The 15,565-nt window shown below is 43.9% G+C and overlaps 1 protein-coding gene across 5 annotated transcripts in view; it reads left to right on the plus strand.

The window, feature by feature from the left end:
- ZFYVE26 (zinc finger FYVE-type containing 26) overlaps positions 1 to 15,565 on the plus strand; it is a 62,098-nt gene that overhangs the window by 8,176 nt on the left and 38,357 nt on the right. For 4 of the 5 annotated variants that reach the window (XM_079913214.1, XM_079913213.1, XM_079913212.1 and 1 more), the window contains 11 exons: positions 223 to 353; positions 1,312 to 1,476; positions 1,582 to 1,712; positions 2,678 to 2,841; positions 5,544 to 5,747; positions 6,757 to 7,374; positions 7,839 to 7,925; positions 10,246 to 10,314; positions 10,937 to 11,088; positions 13,236 to 13,437; positions 14,377 to 14,640. In XM_079913214.1, the coding sequence (XP_079769340.1) occupies positions 223 to 353; positions 1,312 to 1,476; positions 1,582 to 1,712; positions 2,678 to 2,841; positions 5,544 to 5,747; positions 6,757 to 7,374; positions 7,839 to 7,925; positions 10,246 to 10,314; positions 10,937 to 11,088; positions 13,236 to 13,437; positions 14,377 to 14,640 (2,187 nt within the window). The remainder of the gene's footprint in view (positions 1 to 222; positions 354 to 1,311; positions 1,477 to 1,581; positions 1,713 to 2,677; positions 2,842 to 5,543; positions 5,748 to 6,756; positions 7,375 to 7,838; positions 7,926 to 10,245; positions 10,315 to 10,936; positions 11,089 to 13,235; positions 13,438 to 14,376; positions 14,641 to 15,565) is intronic. The other variant, XM_079913216.1, reaches the window with a different exon arrangement.

The raw sequence follows: 15,565 nt of genomic DNA on the forward strand, positions 1-15,565 counted from the left end.
TAAGAAAGAGTGATGGAGAAAAAAATAAAGTACTAGTCATAGCAGAAAAGAACTTTTCAGAAACTACTGAGAGAAGTAAAGAGTCTTTAAGAGAGAAGTATAGAAAACCTGGTTTAACTTTTTAAAAGAGCGAACTCTCATATCAATTGGTTTTTCAAATGGGCTTTACCTTAGGAAAGAAGAGTCCAGTTCCCCAGTAACCCCATCTGGTTTGATTTTCAGTCTCACTGGCTCATCTAGATCCTGAGCGGGCAATGCTAGCCTTGTTCTCCAATCCTGACCCAGCCCAGGCTTGGAAATTGGCCTATTTCTACTGCCTGAGCAACAGCAAGCACTTCCTCGAGCAGATCCTGGTAAGTCAAACTCAGGATCTTCACCACTCAAGTACCCAGGGACTCTCTCCAGGCTTCGTCACTCCTCCTTTCTCTCGCACTCATTTATCCAACACAAAGCAGTTTAATTAGCAGTGAGTCATCTAGTTGTGTCCATCCCACAGTTCCAGAAGGCTCTGAGAACCAGTATCATTCATAATTAGAACTGCCAGCATTTTGTGTCAGTCCTTGGGCAGGCACTGAAATGTTGGATACATGTAAGCTTTCCGGAGGGTGCGAGGAAGAAAAGACAGTGGCAGCAATATGTTGCCTAGCTGACAGGAGACTCTAATTACTCTAACCTTCTCTTTCCAGATTGCAACTGAACTTTAGTTTAATTCAACAGCTATTTTTTTAATATTTATTTATTGTATTTTTTTTTTTTTGGCTGTGTCAGGTCTTAGTTGCGGCACGTAGGATCTTTCGTTGCGACACAGGTTCTTCGTCGCAGCGCACAGGCTTCTCTCTAGCTGTGGCATGCAGGTTTTCTCTCTCTAGTTGTGGTGTGCGGGCTCCAGGGCACGTGGGCTCTGTAGTTGTGGCACGCAGGCTCTCTAGTTGAGGCACACGAGCTCATAGTTGTGGCGCATGGGCTTAGTTGCCCCACGGCATGTGGGATCTTAGTTCCCCGACCAGGGATGGAACTCACGTCCCCTGCATTGGAAGGGGGATTCTTTACCACTGGACCACCAGGAAAGTTCTTCAACAGCTATTTACTAACCTCATTCTATGTAGTATGTACTATGCTAGGATCTGGGGATACAACAGAAGTCAATCCCTGCCTTCTAGGAGCTTACAGTCTAGTGTTTTCCTAAACACTTTGTATTCAACTGGCCACTTCTGTCATTGTCAGAAACCTCCCTTCTATACTGAAAAGCTTCTTACCCTGATTAGCAGCAAGTCCCCAGAGCTGCCTCTAGCAGCCTCCTTTGGCTTCCAGGTGACAGCACTCACCCTGTTGAAGGAGGAAGACTTCCCAAGTCTTGGCTGCCTGCTAGATAGAGAATTCAGCCCTCTCAGTCGACTGCTCGTGCTCCTGGGCTGGACACACTGCCAGAGCCTAGCGTCAGCCCAGAGGCTGCTCCAGACACTCCACAGGACCCAGGTAACTCTCACTCTGAAGCCCAAGCATCTCTGGAAATGAGTGTGGTGGCACTTTGGGCTGAGGCAGAATGCAGGGTCCTGAAATCGGTCACATCTCTGACCCCAGGTGCCTGAGTCAGCATCTCTTTCTTCTCCTGTATCAACACAGGACCAAGGCTGTGATAAGCTCCTCAGGGATGCCTGTGATGGGCTGTGGGCTCACCTGGAGGTCCTGGAGTGGTGTGTGCAGCAGAGCAGGTATGGCCCTGCACAGCCAGCCCTCTTCCCACCACTGGGCACACTTGACCCATGCTCTGCACGTGTGGCCATTTCAAGACATCTTCCCTGTAAATGGTTTAAGTTGACAGTGTTGACCAGCAACAAATAATTGTTCCAACTATTAAACCAGGAAAGAAGCATAAGTAGTGATTATCTTCATCACAGCCATAAGGTCATAACTAGAGGATAATTTAAGGATGACAGTGATCACAAGAACAAAACCTCACATCTCCTGAGCACTTACTATACACCAGGCATTGCTCTAAGCCCTTTACGTGATGATTTCACTTAAGCTTGACAATAATCCTGTGAGGTAAACACCAATATTATCCTCATTTTAAAGGTGGGGCACCTGAAGCCCAGAGGTGTTAAATAACATGCCCAAAGTCACACAGCTAGTGAGTGTGGTCCACATTCTTAGCCACGTGTTATCTTGGATCACATTTTTATTCAACAACTGCCTCTTGAAATGTGTGCGCAGCCCTGTGTTTTCCTGATAACTTAGCCTTGGGTCTTCCCTGGATCTGGGTTCTTATTTTGTTCTTCACCCACCTCACCAGCACTTCTGAAGTCAAGTAGGCCACTGCGGGAAGTAGCAAGGGGCCCTGACTCAAAGAAAAGCAGAGAAGCTCGTGTCAGCTCTCAGCTAGGAAAATTACAGAAATTAGGAAGCTTAATCTGTGGGCCCTTTCTAGGCCCTGCTGAGCACAGAGGCCCTTCCTAGGTCCTTACTAGACAAGTAAAGCCAGCTTGATGAATGTCCTTCCCTGGGGGTAAATAAATGCTATCCTCTATCATAGACCAACTGAAATTTAGTGTTTGGGGAAGTGAAACCTGTGGTGTTACAGGCCAGAGAGAAAGAATAAGAGGGAATGGAGACTGGTCTTTCTCAAAGCAATTATATAAACTGCCTCCCCTTCCATCCTCCCAACTTTCCCTTTCAGCAACCCCATACCAAAGAGAGATCTCTTGTGTCACTTACATGGTGGAGAAAGCCACTCAGTGCTCTACTCTCTCCATCACCTTACAAACCTTCCAGCCCTCAGGGAGGAAGATGTCCTCAAGCTCCTACAGAAGGTGCCAGCCAAGGACCCCCAGCAAGAGCATGGTGAGTTGGCGATGGAGTGACCTGGGCAAGGTTCCCTCTTAGGACAATCTTGCAGATGTTTCTTACAGCACAAGATTTATCTAGATGTGATTGCTGGGATCTATCAAGATGGGTGGTCCAGTAGGTACCCTCTAAATTAGTGCTGTTTGCCACAATCAGATGACAAGATGTAGGGACATCTTCCCCTTTCTTGATGAGGCCTAGGGTATCCTATGAGAACAATTCCATAGGAACATTTGTCCTCATGGATCCAGCTCAGGAGCCATGAGCATACCCTCATGTCACTGGAACAGAATTAGGAGCTGCCCTCTGAACTCACAGCATCGTCACTGGCAGTATTTATGCAAATTCTTGGTGAGTCTCTCCATGCTTCATAAGCTTTCTTACAGCACATTTTGTGCCTTCCTTCCCTCCCATATCTTCTTCATGGTCTATTGAACAGGTAAAGAGTCTTTCTTCTAGAAGATTCTTGTTTTGAGTTTTTTTTAGAGTTTTTCTTTTAGAAGAAAGACTTGCCTGAAACAGTACAAAGCCTTGTTATTTTTGAGTTTTTTTGCGGTACGCGGGCCTCTCACTGTTGTGGCCTCTCCCGTTGCGGAGCACAGGCTCCGGACGCGCAGGCTCAGCGGCCATATGGCTCACGGGCCCAGCCGCTCCGCGGCATGTGGGATCTTCCCAGACTGGGGCATGAACCCGTGTCCCCTGCATCAGCAGGCATACTCTCAACCACTGTGCCACCAGGGAAGCCCACAAAGCCTTGTTTTAACCTTAGATCTTTGCTTAAAATTCAAGTCCCCATTAAACAAGCACTCTTTTTTGCTCTCAAAAATCATATGATGGTGTGGTCACAACCTACTACACAGGCCGGGGACCTTACTTTTGAGAGAAACAAACATTCTCATATGGCAGTAGATGTCTCTCAGCCTAGATATTGCTTTGATTTACTTTTTTAAAGGACCTACCACTAATTGTAAAACTAGTGTTACTACATTGTATATTTTTTTGGAAAGGTAGACAACTTGTTTAGCAGATTTCCTAAAGGAACTGGAACTCTCTGTTTTCTACATACGAGTACAAAAGGCTTCCGAAGAAGTGTTTGAAATCTATCCCTGGTGACCCACCAGAACACACTTAGAACTTGAACTTGGAAAAGGCAAAAGAGGAGTGATAATAGGGCTTGGACTAGGGTGAGGCAAGAGAGGCATCTGGGGCAAAAATGTAAGGAGCCACTCCCTCTCAGCGAGCTTGCAAGTCCTGGCTCTGGGCAATAATGCCATGAAGAGGTCAAGACCATAGAACAATATTGACTTTGTTCTGCTTATTACCCTGACCTTGGCAAGGCCAAGCTTCTAAGAAGTAATCACTAGGAAACCTATACCTAAAGGGGCTTGTTGCAGCATTGTAGTAGCAAAACATCCCTAACTATTCCAATGTCCTGCCCTTGAGGAATATGCCTAGACAGGGATTCATTCAGTAGAGCTATATGCATCCAGCAGAGATTTAGTTTGTAAAGAAACATAATCAAATGCTTATGCTCTAAAGGATTTTTAAGAAGTAGGAAAATTAAATAGTATATAAAATGTTACACTCAAACACATACACATGTACACAAAACTATTAAAGGGGTTAAACCAGAATGTAGCAGTGGTTGTGTTTAGCTGGTAGGCTTATGAGTGGTATTTTTTTCTTCTTTTTGCTTTATTACATTTAATGTTTTTTCTTTGAACAGGTTATACTTTTGCTATGATAAGAATTAGGGGTAGATTAAGATGTTTAGAGATTCTGTAAAGATGGTAACCTTCCTCTCTCCTAAGTTCAAAACAAATTTTTAATGAAAAATTATAAGTTATTAAACAAGTGTACGGAATCTCAACAGAGTTTATGTTTTTTCTCATGATGTCTGCTTCAGGGCTTTCCTACAAATATCAAGTATTTTTTTTTTTTTAAACACCGTGTTACCTTTGCTCTCTTATTTCTCAATCTAAACACATTTTAAGCCTGCCTCTTGGGTAATGTGGCATTCGAAAGGTAGACCAAACATGTACTTCAAGTTTTTTTTTTTAAAAAAAGGAAAAGCAAGTATTTTAAGAAATGTAAGGGAAAGATTTGTTAAATAGCTATGAGGCCTAGGTTGAACAGACATGTAGAGGGGAGATTGGTGGGGAAAAGGCAACCGAGAGACTGAAAGTTGTTGAATAGAAAAAAAGGCCTGGAAGGGACACACATCACCCTGCCAGAAAGGAGAGAGGGTGAGAACACCTAGGGGACTAGCAGTGTGGCATCTCTTTGCTTCAGCCATACATGCAGCCCCTGCCTGAAAGAAGCATCTCTGGGACTTCCCTGGTGGTGCAGTGGTTAAGAATCTGCCTGCCAATGCAGGGGACACGGGTTCGAGCCCTGGTCCGGGAAGATCCCACATGCCGCGGAGCAACTAAGCCCGTGCACCACAACTACTGAGCCTGCGCTCTAAAGCCCGCGAGCCACAACTACTGAGCCTGCGCGCCTAGAGCCCGTGCTCCACAACAAGAGAATCCACCGCAATGAGAAGCCCGTGCATTGCGACAAGGAGTGGCCCCCACTCACAGCAACTAGAGAAAGCCTGTGCACAGCAACAAAGACCCAATGCAGCCAAAAATAAAATAAATTAAAAAAAAAAAAAAGAAGCATCTCTGAAGTTCTGCCTGTTTCTCTCTATAATTCAGATCCAACTGACGCCACGGTCCCTGCGCACCTGAGCCGGTGTCAGAACCTGACACTCTACCGGAGCTTCTGTGCCATGAAGTATGCCATCTATGCCCTCTGTGTGAACTCACACCGGCACTCCCAGTGCCAGGAATGCAAAGACGGTCCCTCTGAGGACCTGGCCGTGGCTGCAGAACCAGTGAACGATTCTCTCTCCTCCCCAGGTGCAGCGCCGCCCCCCACCCCTTCCCTGGCGGGAGCTGGGAAAAACCTGTCCCAGCAGGTTCTTTGCGTGGGAACCCTTTGCCACCAGGGCTGGGAGGTGACCTTGGTTTTATTATGCCCACGAATAATTTTTCAGCCTCTGTGAATCAAGGGGACATGGAGAAAGCAAGTGATCTGCATAAGTTCTAACACAGCCTGAGCACCTAGTACAGTGTTTTCCAAATGCTTCTTTTTTTTACTCCAGTCCACAGTAGATAGCATTTCACATCACTCCAGTTTGCACCTAGGTATATAATTTGTGCTTTCATGTGTATGTGTATATGTGTGTATGTGATGCGTAAACTGAAATAAGTTTTAAGAAACATTACTTACCCTTCCAAACAGAGCACACTCCTGATTATTTTTCTGCTTTATTTCGTTTTTTCAAATGCAGCCGTCCAAGTCAGTGTCAGAGGTCACAGCCTACAGTTTGAAAGAACCTTCTGTCCTATTAGCTCTCATTTTTCTTAAAAACTTATAACTCCTTACCTTGCTTTCTGTGACTGGTGGTCAAGTATCTCTCCCTTGCAGCTTTGGAATAGACCTTCATCTCTGAGCATGGTCATTTTAAGAGATCTGGGTAGGCTGTGATCACCTGTAGTAAAACAATGAGTGCAAACAGGAATTGAGGAATAAGGAGTCTCCAGGCTGCCTTCCTTCTAGGAACTGAAATATGGAGTGCTTCTCAGAGATAAGGAGTAATGTAATTTTAAAAAGCAGAAACAAAATAATGAGTGTTCACTGAACTGTACTTTTAGTTAAGGGAGCAAAATCTTTCTACAAATCATGAAAAGACATGGCTCAATAGCCTCTCAGTCTTCTGACTGTAACCACGGTTCCCTGAGTCACTACAAAGAAAGAAATGAATTAAACTTGGGAGAATGTTTCAGTCTGGCAAATACTGTTTCTAATGTTTGCATTTTCTCTCTTCTCTTTCTCTGGCCTCTTCTTTTATACATGCTTCTTCAGGTGCTTCAGATCTCTTTTCAACATACCTGGCCAGGTGTCAACAGTATCTTTGCAGTATTCCTGACTCTCTGTGCCTGGAACTTCTAGAAAACATCTTCTCATTGCTCCTTATCACCTCTGCTGATCTTCACCCAGAGCCTCACCTGCCCGAGGACTACGCTAAGGATGATGACGCTGAGGGGAAGGGCCCGTTGGGTTTGAGGTCCCCGTCAGAGAGCCCTCAGCACATAGCACAGCCTGAGAGGAGGTCAGAACAGGGTTCCCTGGGGGCCTCCAGGAGCCTGGCCTCCACAGTTCCAAGTTCTCTGAAGGCACAGCCAAAAGACAGTTGCCCAGAGCCTCACAGGCACAGCTTTTTGGACCTAAAGCACTTTACTAGCGGTATCAGTGGGTTCCTGGCTGATGAATATGTAATAGGGGCCTTCCTCAGGCTGCTGCAGGAGCAGCTGGATGAGCTAAGCAGCCGCAGCTCCCCCGAGAAGCCAAAGCTGCTTGAAGGCCAGAGTGGCCTGGGCAGCAGCAGCAGAGACGGACTGCAGAGCCGCCTGCACCAGTTCTCCAAGGTTCTCTCTGAGGCCCAGTGGAGGTACAAGGTGGTGACCAGCAACCAGGGCTCAGGTGAGAGGAGATAACAGAAAGGGAGGAGGGAGAAAAGTCTCGGGAATGTGGGACAGCTAGGAGTGCATGGAGGCACACTAGTTCAGGGCATATCACCATGGCCACTTGTGTCAGAACTCTGGGGTACCGCTCAGTGTCGCACAGGCCAGTCCAGATCTTCCCCTACCTGTTACCCCAGGAGGTGGGTCAAATCAAAACTGATCACTTTCAGAAGGGGGAGGGGCAACATAGGAGTAGGGGAGTAAGAGGTACAAACTATTAGATATAAAATAAGCTACAAGGATATATTGTACAACGCAGGGAGTACAGCCAATATTTTATGACTATAAATGGAGTATAGCCTTTAAGAATTGTGAATCGCGATATTGTACACCTGTAACATATAATATTGTACAGCAACAATACTTTAATTGAAAAAAAAATTGATCACCCTCCCGTATGACCCACTGGGTTTGCTGTTTCAGAGGAGCAACCCTCCCGAAGATACCGGCCCATCGCCACATGGCACCCCAGTCTCCGCCGGGGTCGTCGGACAAGAAGGAGCCGGGCAGGTAATCTGAAGAACTCTCTCCATGCCTCCTTCCCACAAGCGGCAAATGGTATAGTGCCACTTGTCTAATATTCTTCAAGATAAAGCAGTTCATAAAGTACCTTAACACTAATGATAAAGATAAGATCTTAAAGTATCTTAAAGCAATTCTTTAAGATGAGGTACAAACAAAAGTGATCTAAGATTATCCTAATCCCACTCGCCCAAAGTAACCCTTGCTAATAGTTTTCTTCCAAAAATTCTCCATGAAATACAAGCATGTGTATCATTTTAGATATACAGATGCATCATACTACATAGAGAGAACTGCAACTTTCTTTTTTCATTTATATCCTCTTACATATGCAAACATATCATACTCTATATTGAGAACTCACTTCTCTTCACTTATTTTAAAGGCTGCTTAGTAGTCCATTGTCATATGTACCCTTTTGTGGGCATTTAAATTGTTTCCAGTTTTTTACTATTATAAATAATGCTACAGTAAACGACCTTGTACGTATGTCTGTGCATACTTGTGTGAGTATATCTATAGGATAAGTCCCTAGCAGTATAATATAGAAGGTCAAAGTATATTTGGGTATAAATACAGATATAACAAATTGCCCCCCAAAAAAGGTGGACCAAATTTACATTCCCACCACCTGTATGTAAGTGCCTATTTGCATATACATTCAACAAAAATGAGTAGTATCAGGTTTCTTTTTAGTCTTTGCCAATATGATTAATATAGTAATGGTGTGTCATTGTTTTAATACTAATTTTTAGTTTGAGATTGAATGTCTTTTATTGGCCATTTATATTTTTCAGTCTAAGGTACATATTTTCTGTTGGGTTTGTCTTTCTTGTTGAATTGTAAGAAGTTCTTTATACCTTAAGAAAAATATTCTGTCATTTTGTGCTACAAGTTTTGCTCCATTTTGTATTTTGACTTGATTATGAGTTTTTCTAAAGGAGTTTAACACAGACGCATTATACAGAAGTATTAAATTTTTAGATAATCAAATTTCCATTATGGTTTTTGGTAGTTTTAAAATAATTAACAGGGAGTTCATAAAGAGTTTCCTGTGTGCTAAAAAAAAATACTAGGTATCTTGAGGGAGGTGAATGAGGCATAAACCAGGACTTTGCCTTCAAGGAATTTATAATTTACCTGCATAGACAGTATACATGAAAAACTTAAACTGCCCGGAGGCACGGCCTGAAAACAGAAGAGATCTCATGGACGGGGAGGTCAGCGTAGTCTACAAAGGCAGAGAAACAGGTTTTCTGAAAGAGTTGACTTTTGAATCAAGCTCAGAAGAATGAGTAGGCTTTAGCTAAGTGGCAACAAGAGACATGAACATGCTGGCTGGGGTGGAGACTACCATGAGAGAAACATGGAAAACGTAAAGGCTGAGCCCCTTAAGTTGCTCAGTTAATTGGTTTGAGTCAGTTTGCATCCACCTGACCCATCCCGCCCAGAATGCACAATCCATCTTCTCTTTTCCTACAGCTGTAGGAAAGCAGGTGTTGAGAAGAAGATGCTTTTTCTCCAGGACTTTCAATATCATGGTCTTTTTTTTTTTAATAAATTTATTTATTTATTTGGCTGTGTTGGGTCTTTGTTGCTGCACGTGGGCTTTCTCTAGTTGCAGCGAGCAGGAGCTACTCTTCGTTGCAGTGTGCGAGCTTCTCTAGTTGTGACTCAGTAGTTGTGGCTCGCGGGCTCTACAGCACAGGCTCAGTAGTTGTGGCGCACGGGCTTAGTTGCTCCGCGGCATGTGGGATCTTCCCAGACCAGGGATCGAACCCGTGTCCCCTGCATTGGCAGGCGGATTCTTAACCACTGTGCCACCAGGGAAGTCCCAATATCATGGTCTTTGATCAGCCTGGCCTTATACTTTGGTTCCCTACTTTTTTAACTATGAGGACAACTTTTTCTATGTCAGAAAATTTTGTGACCCTCTTTGGCACCATACTGGTTCCATGTCATAGTAGTTGTGCTTTAATTTTTTTTTCAGACTATTGACAGTGCTTAGTGAGCAATGGGGGTCGCTGACCCCTAGAAGTAACTTGAAAGCTCCTGGGGCTCTGAGACCCAGAGACTGGAAACCACTGATATAAGCTACTATCCAAATGAGCACTGGGACCATATTAAGCCCACCCCTGTACCTTTGGTCTGTAGGAATTTGCATTTTACTGTAGAAGGAACCACTGGTATAGTAGCTACCCATTATCTTCTCACTCTACCCAGATCTCAGCTTTTAAGCCAACTTCTCACTTTCTACACTGTAAGGCACTGATGGTTGATTTTCTCTCTTTCCTCCTAATACCTCTAGATGGCCGGGACAGAGGTTCCAACCCATCCCTGGAAAGTACAAGTAGTGAGCTGAGCACAAGTACTTCAGGTATGGGGGGTCCCAACCAGTTGCCAACTTCCAGCAGCTTTGCCCTCATAAAGAGATGCCATACACCACGGTGTGAAAACCTGGACCGAGCAGTTCATGCTTGTGTTCAGTGGGGAAAGGGCTATTTCACTATCAGCTGAGTTACCCATCAGTAGAGAGAAACAGAGGTAAATACCCAAGGAAGGTTGTTGGTACATAAGTCTTATATTCAAAGATGATAACATATTAACAGATACACACTACCATATATAAAATAGACAAACAACAAGGATTTACTATAAAGCACAGGGAACTATATTCAGTTTCTTATAATAACCAATAATGGAAAAGAATTTTAAAAAAAGAATGTATATAATGTATATAAATATATATATATATAACTAATCACTTTGCTGTACACCTGAAACTAACACAATATTGTAAGTCAACTATACTTCAATTTAAAAAAAAAGAAAAAGATGATAGCATAGGTATGCGCTTCATTTGAGGAAAATTCAAGGTCCGTTTACAGACCTTTTAGAGAAGGACTTTGAGAAGATAGGAGTTTGGCAGCAGGTGACAGAATAGTTTTTCCTCAATTTCTATCCCTTCCTTGGACCCCCACGTTCTTGTGTCCCGACAGAGGGAAGTCTGAGCACTGCATCTGGGAAGAATGAGCTGGATGGCCGGTTGCAGCCTCAACCTCAAAGTTCACTCATCCGCATGATGTTCTCCCCACCTGAGTCACTGCTGGCATCCTGCATCCTCCGGGGGAACTTCGCAGAAGCCCATCAGGTGAGGCGGGTACTTGTGCAGCAGGTGTTAGGAGCCTAGGCTCTACTTTGTCACAGTTAAGAACGCTAAGGTAGCCCTTTGCTGTCTGGGACCCACGGGGCATCAGGTAAATGCTTGTGCAAGCAGAGCCAGTCGGGCGCACCTGAGGGGCCACGTGTAGCAGAAGCAGGAGGGAGTTTCCATGTATGGAGCCTGATCTTGAGCACTGTGGATTTCAAGATCCAGAAGGAGGAGATTTAAGCCGTTGAATCATCTGTTTGTATAAACAGTTTTTTTTAACAGTTTTTTAACAAGAAAAAACTGTTTTAAAACAGTTTTTTAACAAGATAAAAGAAAACATTTGGCCACAGTCAAAACGTTGAAATATTTTTGTTTCTTGTAGTCCTTTTCTGAACACATATGTGGTTTTACATAGTTAGAAATCACTATGCAAACAATTTTTAATAATAAATAGAATGCCAGTTTAACATACAGGAAGTGTAGGGAGCTAGCAAATTAGAATGTTGTGTAGGGAAAAGTGCAGGGAGTCGAAACCAGAAAGACTCTACTCCCTCTGAGCTTTGACGTCCTCATCTGAAACTTGGAGTTAAATATAATACCTGCTTGTGCTACCTCTTGGAATGTTAAGCGGATTATGTGCAAGCTGTGAGAAATACAAGAATCCTCTGCTATTGCTTAAATTTAAAAGCATAAAAGCCCACTCTTCTAGTTTTTAAAACTCTCTTGATATATTTATGACGCTTGCACTGGTCCCTTAATACATAGGTCAGAATTTTTCTTTCATGTGAGTTTACTTGTTGAGGAGTAAATCATCGAAACATCTAGGTGATTGGATAATTTTTACTTAACTTCCTCTGACACATTTTAAATCCTGTACTTTAATGATAATGATAATTCTATCCCTCTGGGAAGGATAGGACCCTCGCCAGCCTTTCTGACACCCAAACCAAGAGGAAGTCAGTTGTAAGCCCCCTGATGCTTTACCGCTAAATGTCCTCACTTCCTCTTCCTTTCCTGGGGCTTTGATCTTTTCTTTCTTTCATTTTTCTTTTTTAATAAACGGTTTTATTTTTAAACCTGGTTACAGAGCAAGTTGTGCATATTTATAAGAAAATACCAAAAAGTATTAACCAGAAAATAAAATTATTATTATTTTTTTTGTGTGTGTGGTACACGGGCCTCTCACTGTTGCGGCCTCTCCCGTTGCGGAGCACAGGCTCCGGACGCGCAGGCTCAGCGGCCATGGCTCACGGGCCCAGCCGCTCTGCGGCATGTGGGATCTTCCCAGACCGGGGCACGAACCCGTGTCCCCTGCATTGGTAGGCGGACTCTCAACCACTGCGCCACCAGGGAAGCCCTAAAATTACTTTTAACCTATTGTCCAGAACAACCAATACTAAAGATAAAAGCATATTTTTGCCAATGTTTTTCCAAGATGTATGTGACTTTTATATAGAGCCAAGATCAATTTGAATCTAAAACTTAGTGCCTTTTTTACATTATAATATAAGCATTTGCCTAGTAACTGATTTTAGTGACCTTATGATAGTCTGCTCTAGTAGCTGCATTTGACCATTCCCTGTTAACCCACATTTATTTTCAACCTGGTAATAGTTGTAGTGAATAGTGTCAAGATTATCACCTTTATACATTGACTTTTGAATTATTTCCTTAAGAAAGTTTTTCATAAAAACGACTGAGTCAAAGAATATAAACATTTTTAAAGCTCTGTAGACTGCCAAATTGCTTTTCAAAAAGGTTGTGACAGTTCATTCCGCCACCACCCCCTGAGGGTTTATTTTTACACTTTGTCATTATGGTAGATGCAAGGTAGTATTAATGTTAAATTCCCTGAATTACTGGGAAGGGAAAACATTTTTTACCTGTGTATTAGTCCTGTGTATTTTCTCTTTGAAATTGTCCACATCTTTTGCCTATTTTCCGCTGGGGCTTTAGTGGCCCCTCTTGCTGACTTTTACGAGTTATCTCTACATTTGACCTACTCTTTGAGTGTCCAGTGTTCTTCCAGCCCCACAAAGCAGATGTCTTAGGGCCAGAGTCTGATGACTAGCAAGATCTCAGATCTGTAGACACTCTCCACCTCAGTGGGCCTGCCGCAAGCCACACTCCTTCCTCTCCTGTGGCAGGTGGTGTTCACATTCAACCTGAAGTCCTCGCCCAGCTCTGGGGAGCTGCTGTTCATGGAGCGCTACCAGGAGGTCATCCAGGAGCTGGCCCGAGTAGAGCACAAGATCGAAAACCAGAACTCGGACGGGGGTAGTGGCACCATCCGAAGAACAGGCAGCGGCCGCTCAACTCTGCAGGCCATTGGCAGCGCTGCAGCCGCAGGTCCGGCTTCCCTGTTGGCAGGTGGTGAGGGAGCTGTGGGAGGAGGGTATGGGGGAAAAACCACCCAAATCAGAGGCTCATCATGAAGGTGAGCAGAAACCTAGAGAAGGACGGTTGCTTTGAAGAACAGCAGTCCTGACACCTCCAGAGTCATTTTCTAGCTGTGCCTAACCTCGCCGACCACGGTGGTCACTTACCTGCCCCACGAGCTCCTCCATTAAGCTTGTCCCACGTAACTTACACTGAAGAGTGTGAATGCAGTTTCCACCATGTGTTTTGATGGCCATTAATCTTGGGATTTGGGGAATTGCTTATTTTCTTCCCATGTAATCATTCAGGGATAAAGCATATTATCCTACTTTTCTAGCAAGTGAACAAGTTGTATCTAACACCTGTGGCCTGGGATTCACAGATGTCAATTCCCACCCTTGGCTGCACTGCAGAAAGGGCTCATCGTTTCATTATTTCTTGAAAGTGGAATCTTGTCCCATATTTTTACATCTCTTGCTGGTCTAGGCTCTATATATCAAGTTACCATCACTTGTTGCTCCTTCTATAAGCTCCCAGAGATTTTCTTTACATCCTTTTTGTTTTTAATATAGATGAGCTCTTCCAACAAGTACTATTTTCTACCTTGCTTTTTTAGTGATGTATCTTAGAGATCTTTTCTGATGAGCACACACAGATCTACCTCCTTTCATCCTACTTTTAGATCCCATTTGGATCTAAACTCCACCTTTTTGAGTTTCTCTTGGTCTTTCTTTCCATGCCATTGTTTTGATGCCGTAAGAGTGGGCTGTAATGGTGGTCTTGATATGCATAGATGGTATACTGTGCAGAAGGACCTCAGACATTTTTTAAATAACTACTTTTCAAAATAAAAGTGCTAGTGAGAGTCATTTTAACCTCTCGCCTTGTATCCCACTGCTGGGTGTCCAGGAATGGTATTTTACTCCATCTCTGATGTGACCGACAAGCTGCTCAGCACCTCGGGAGACCCCATCCCCACACTCCAGGAGGACTTCTGGATAAGCAGTAGCCCAGTGGAGCCCACTGCCCCCCTGAGAGAGGTTCTGGAAGACCTCAGCCCCCCCGCCATGGCTGCATTTGACCTGGCTTGCTCTCAGTGCCAGCTCTGGAAAACCGGCAAGCAGCTCTTGGAAACTGCTGAACGGCGCCTGAACAGCAGCCTTGAGAGTCGGGGTGAGTGTGCTGCTTTTGCTTGATCCCTTCATTCTCAAATGAGGAGATGGGGTTCTGAGATGCTTAATAATCGTGCAAGAAGAAAGTTATCGGGGAAGGAGGGACGGGGAGAAAGGATTATTAGTTCATTTCCTCATGTCCGGTCTGGCAACTTAAATATAGTTTACTGAGAGTCTCGCCTTCTTAACAGATATAACAAATTCCAGTCATTTGGGGAAATTCTCTTCTGGTTTATAGATAAATTCAAGGAAGAAATATACATTCAAAAATGGTACCAATGGAATTTGTGCCCTTAAACTGCATACCTCCTCCAGAGTGGATCCCACTTAACCTAAAACCTGAGTCTCAAGCTTGTAAACCAGGTATAAGGGAAAATTTAGTGGATCACAGTTGGAGGGAGGATTGTACCTTGAGGTTAATAATATCCCAGAATGTGTACATGGAATTCTTGGAGGAATGAAGGTAGAGGAATGTGAAGAAAGAATTAGGCAAAGTTCCACTCCCCACCCATCCTCGATACACACACCCAGCATTGGAAGGACTGACCAGGGAGAGAGAAAGAAACATGTTCTCTCTGAGTAATATGGAGGGAGGAATGGTGAATAGATATGATATGAATAGCCTCCCTTAGGTTCAGTGATTCGATGGGTGAACTCACAGAACTCAGCATATAGTCATACTCATGGCTACGAATTATTTCATCAAAAGGACACAAAGCAAAATTAGCAAAGGGGAAAGGTTCATGGGGTAAAGTCTGGAGGAAATCAGACACAAGCTTCCAAGAGTCCTCTCCCACTGGAGTCACACGGGATGTGCTTAACTCCTCCAGCAATGAGTTGTGACAACAAACAAGTGTGAAGTGTTGTCTGCTGGAAGCTCATTAGTGAGCCAGTGCCCAAGGTTTTTATTGGGAGCTGGTGACAGA

Source organism: Stenella coeruleoalba (assembly GCF_951394435.1).
Source record: "Stenella coeruleoalba genome assembly, chromosome: 2".
NCBI lineage: Eukaryota > Metazoa > Chordata > Mammalia > Artiodactyla > Delphinidae > Stenella > Stenella coeruleoalba.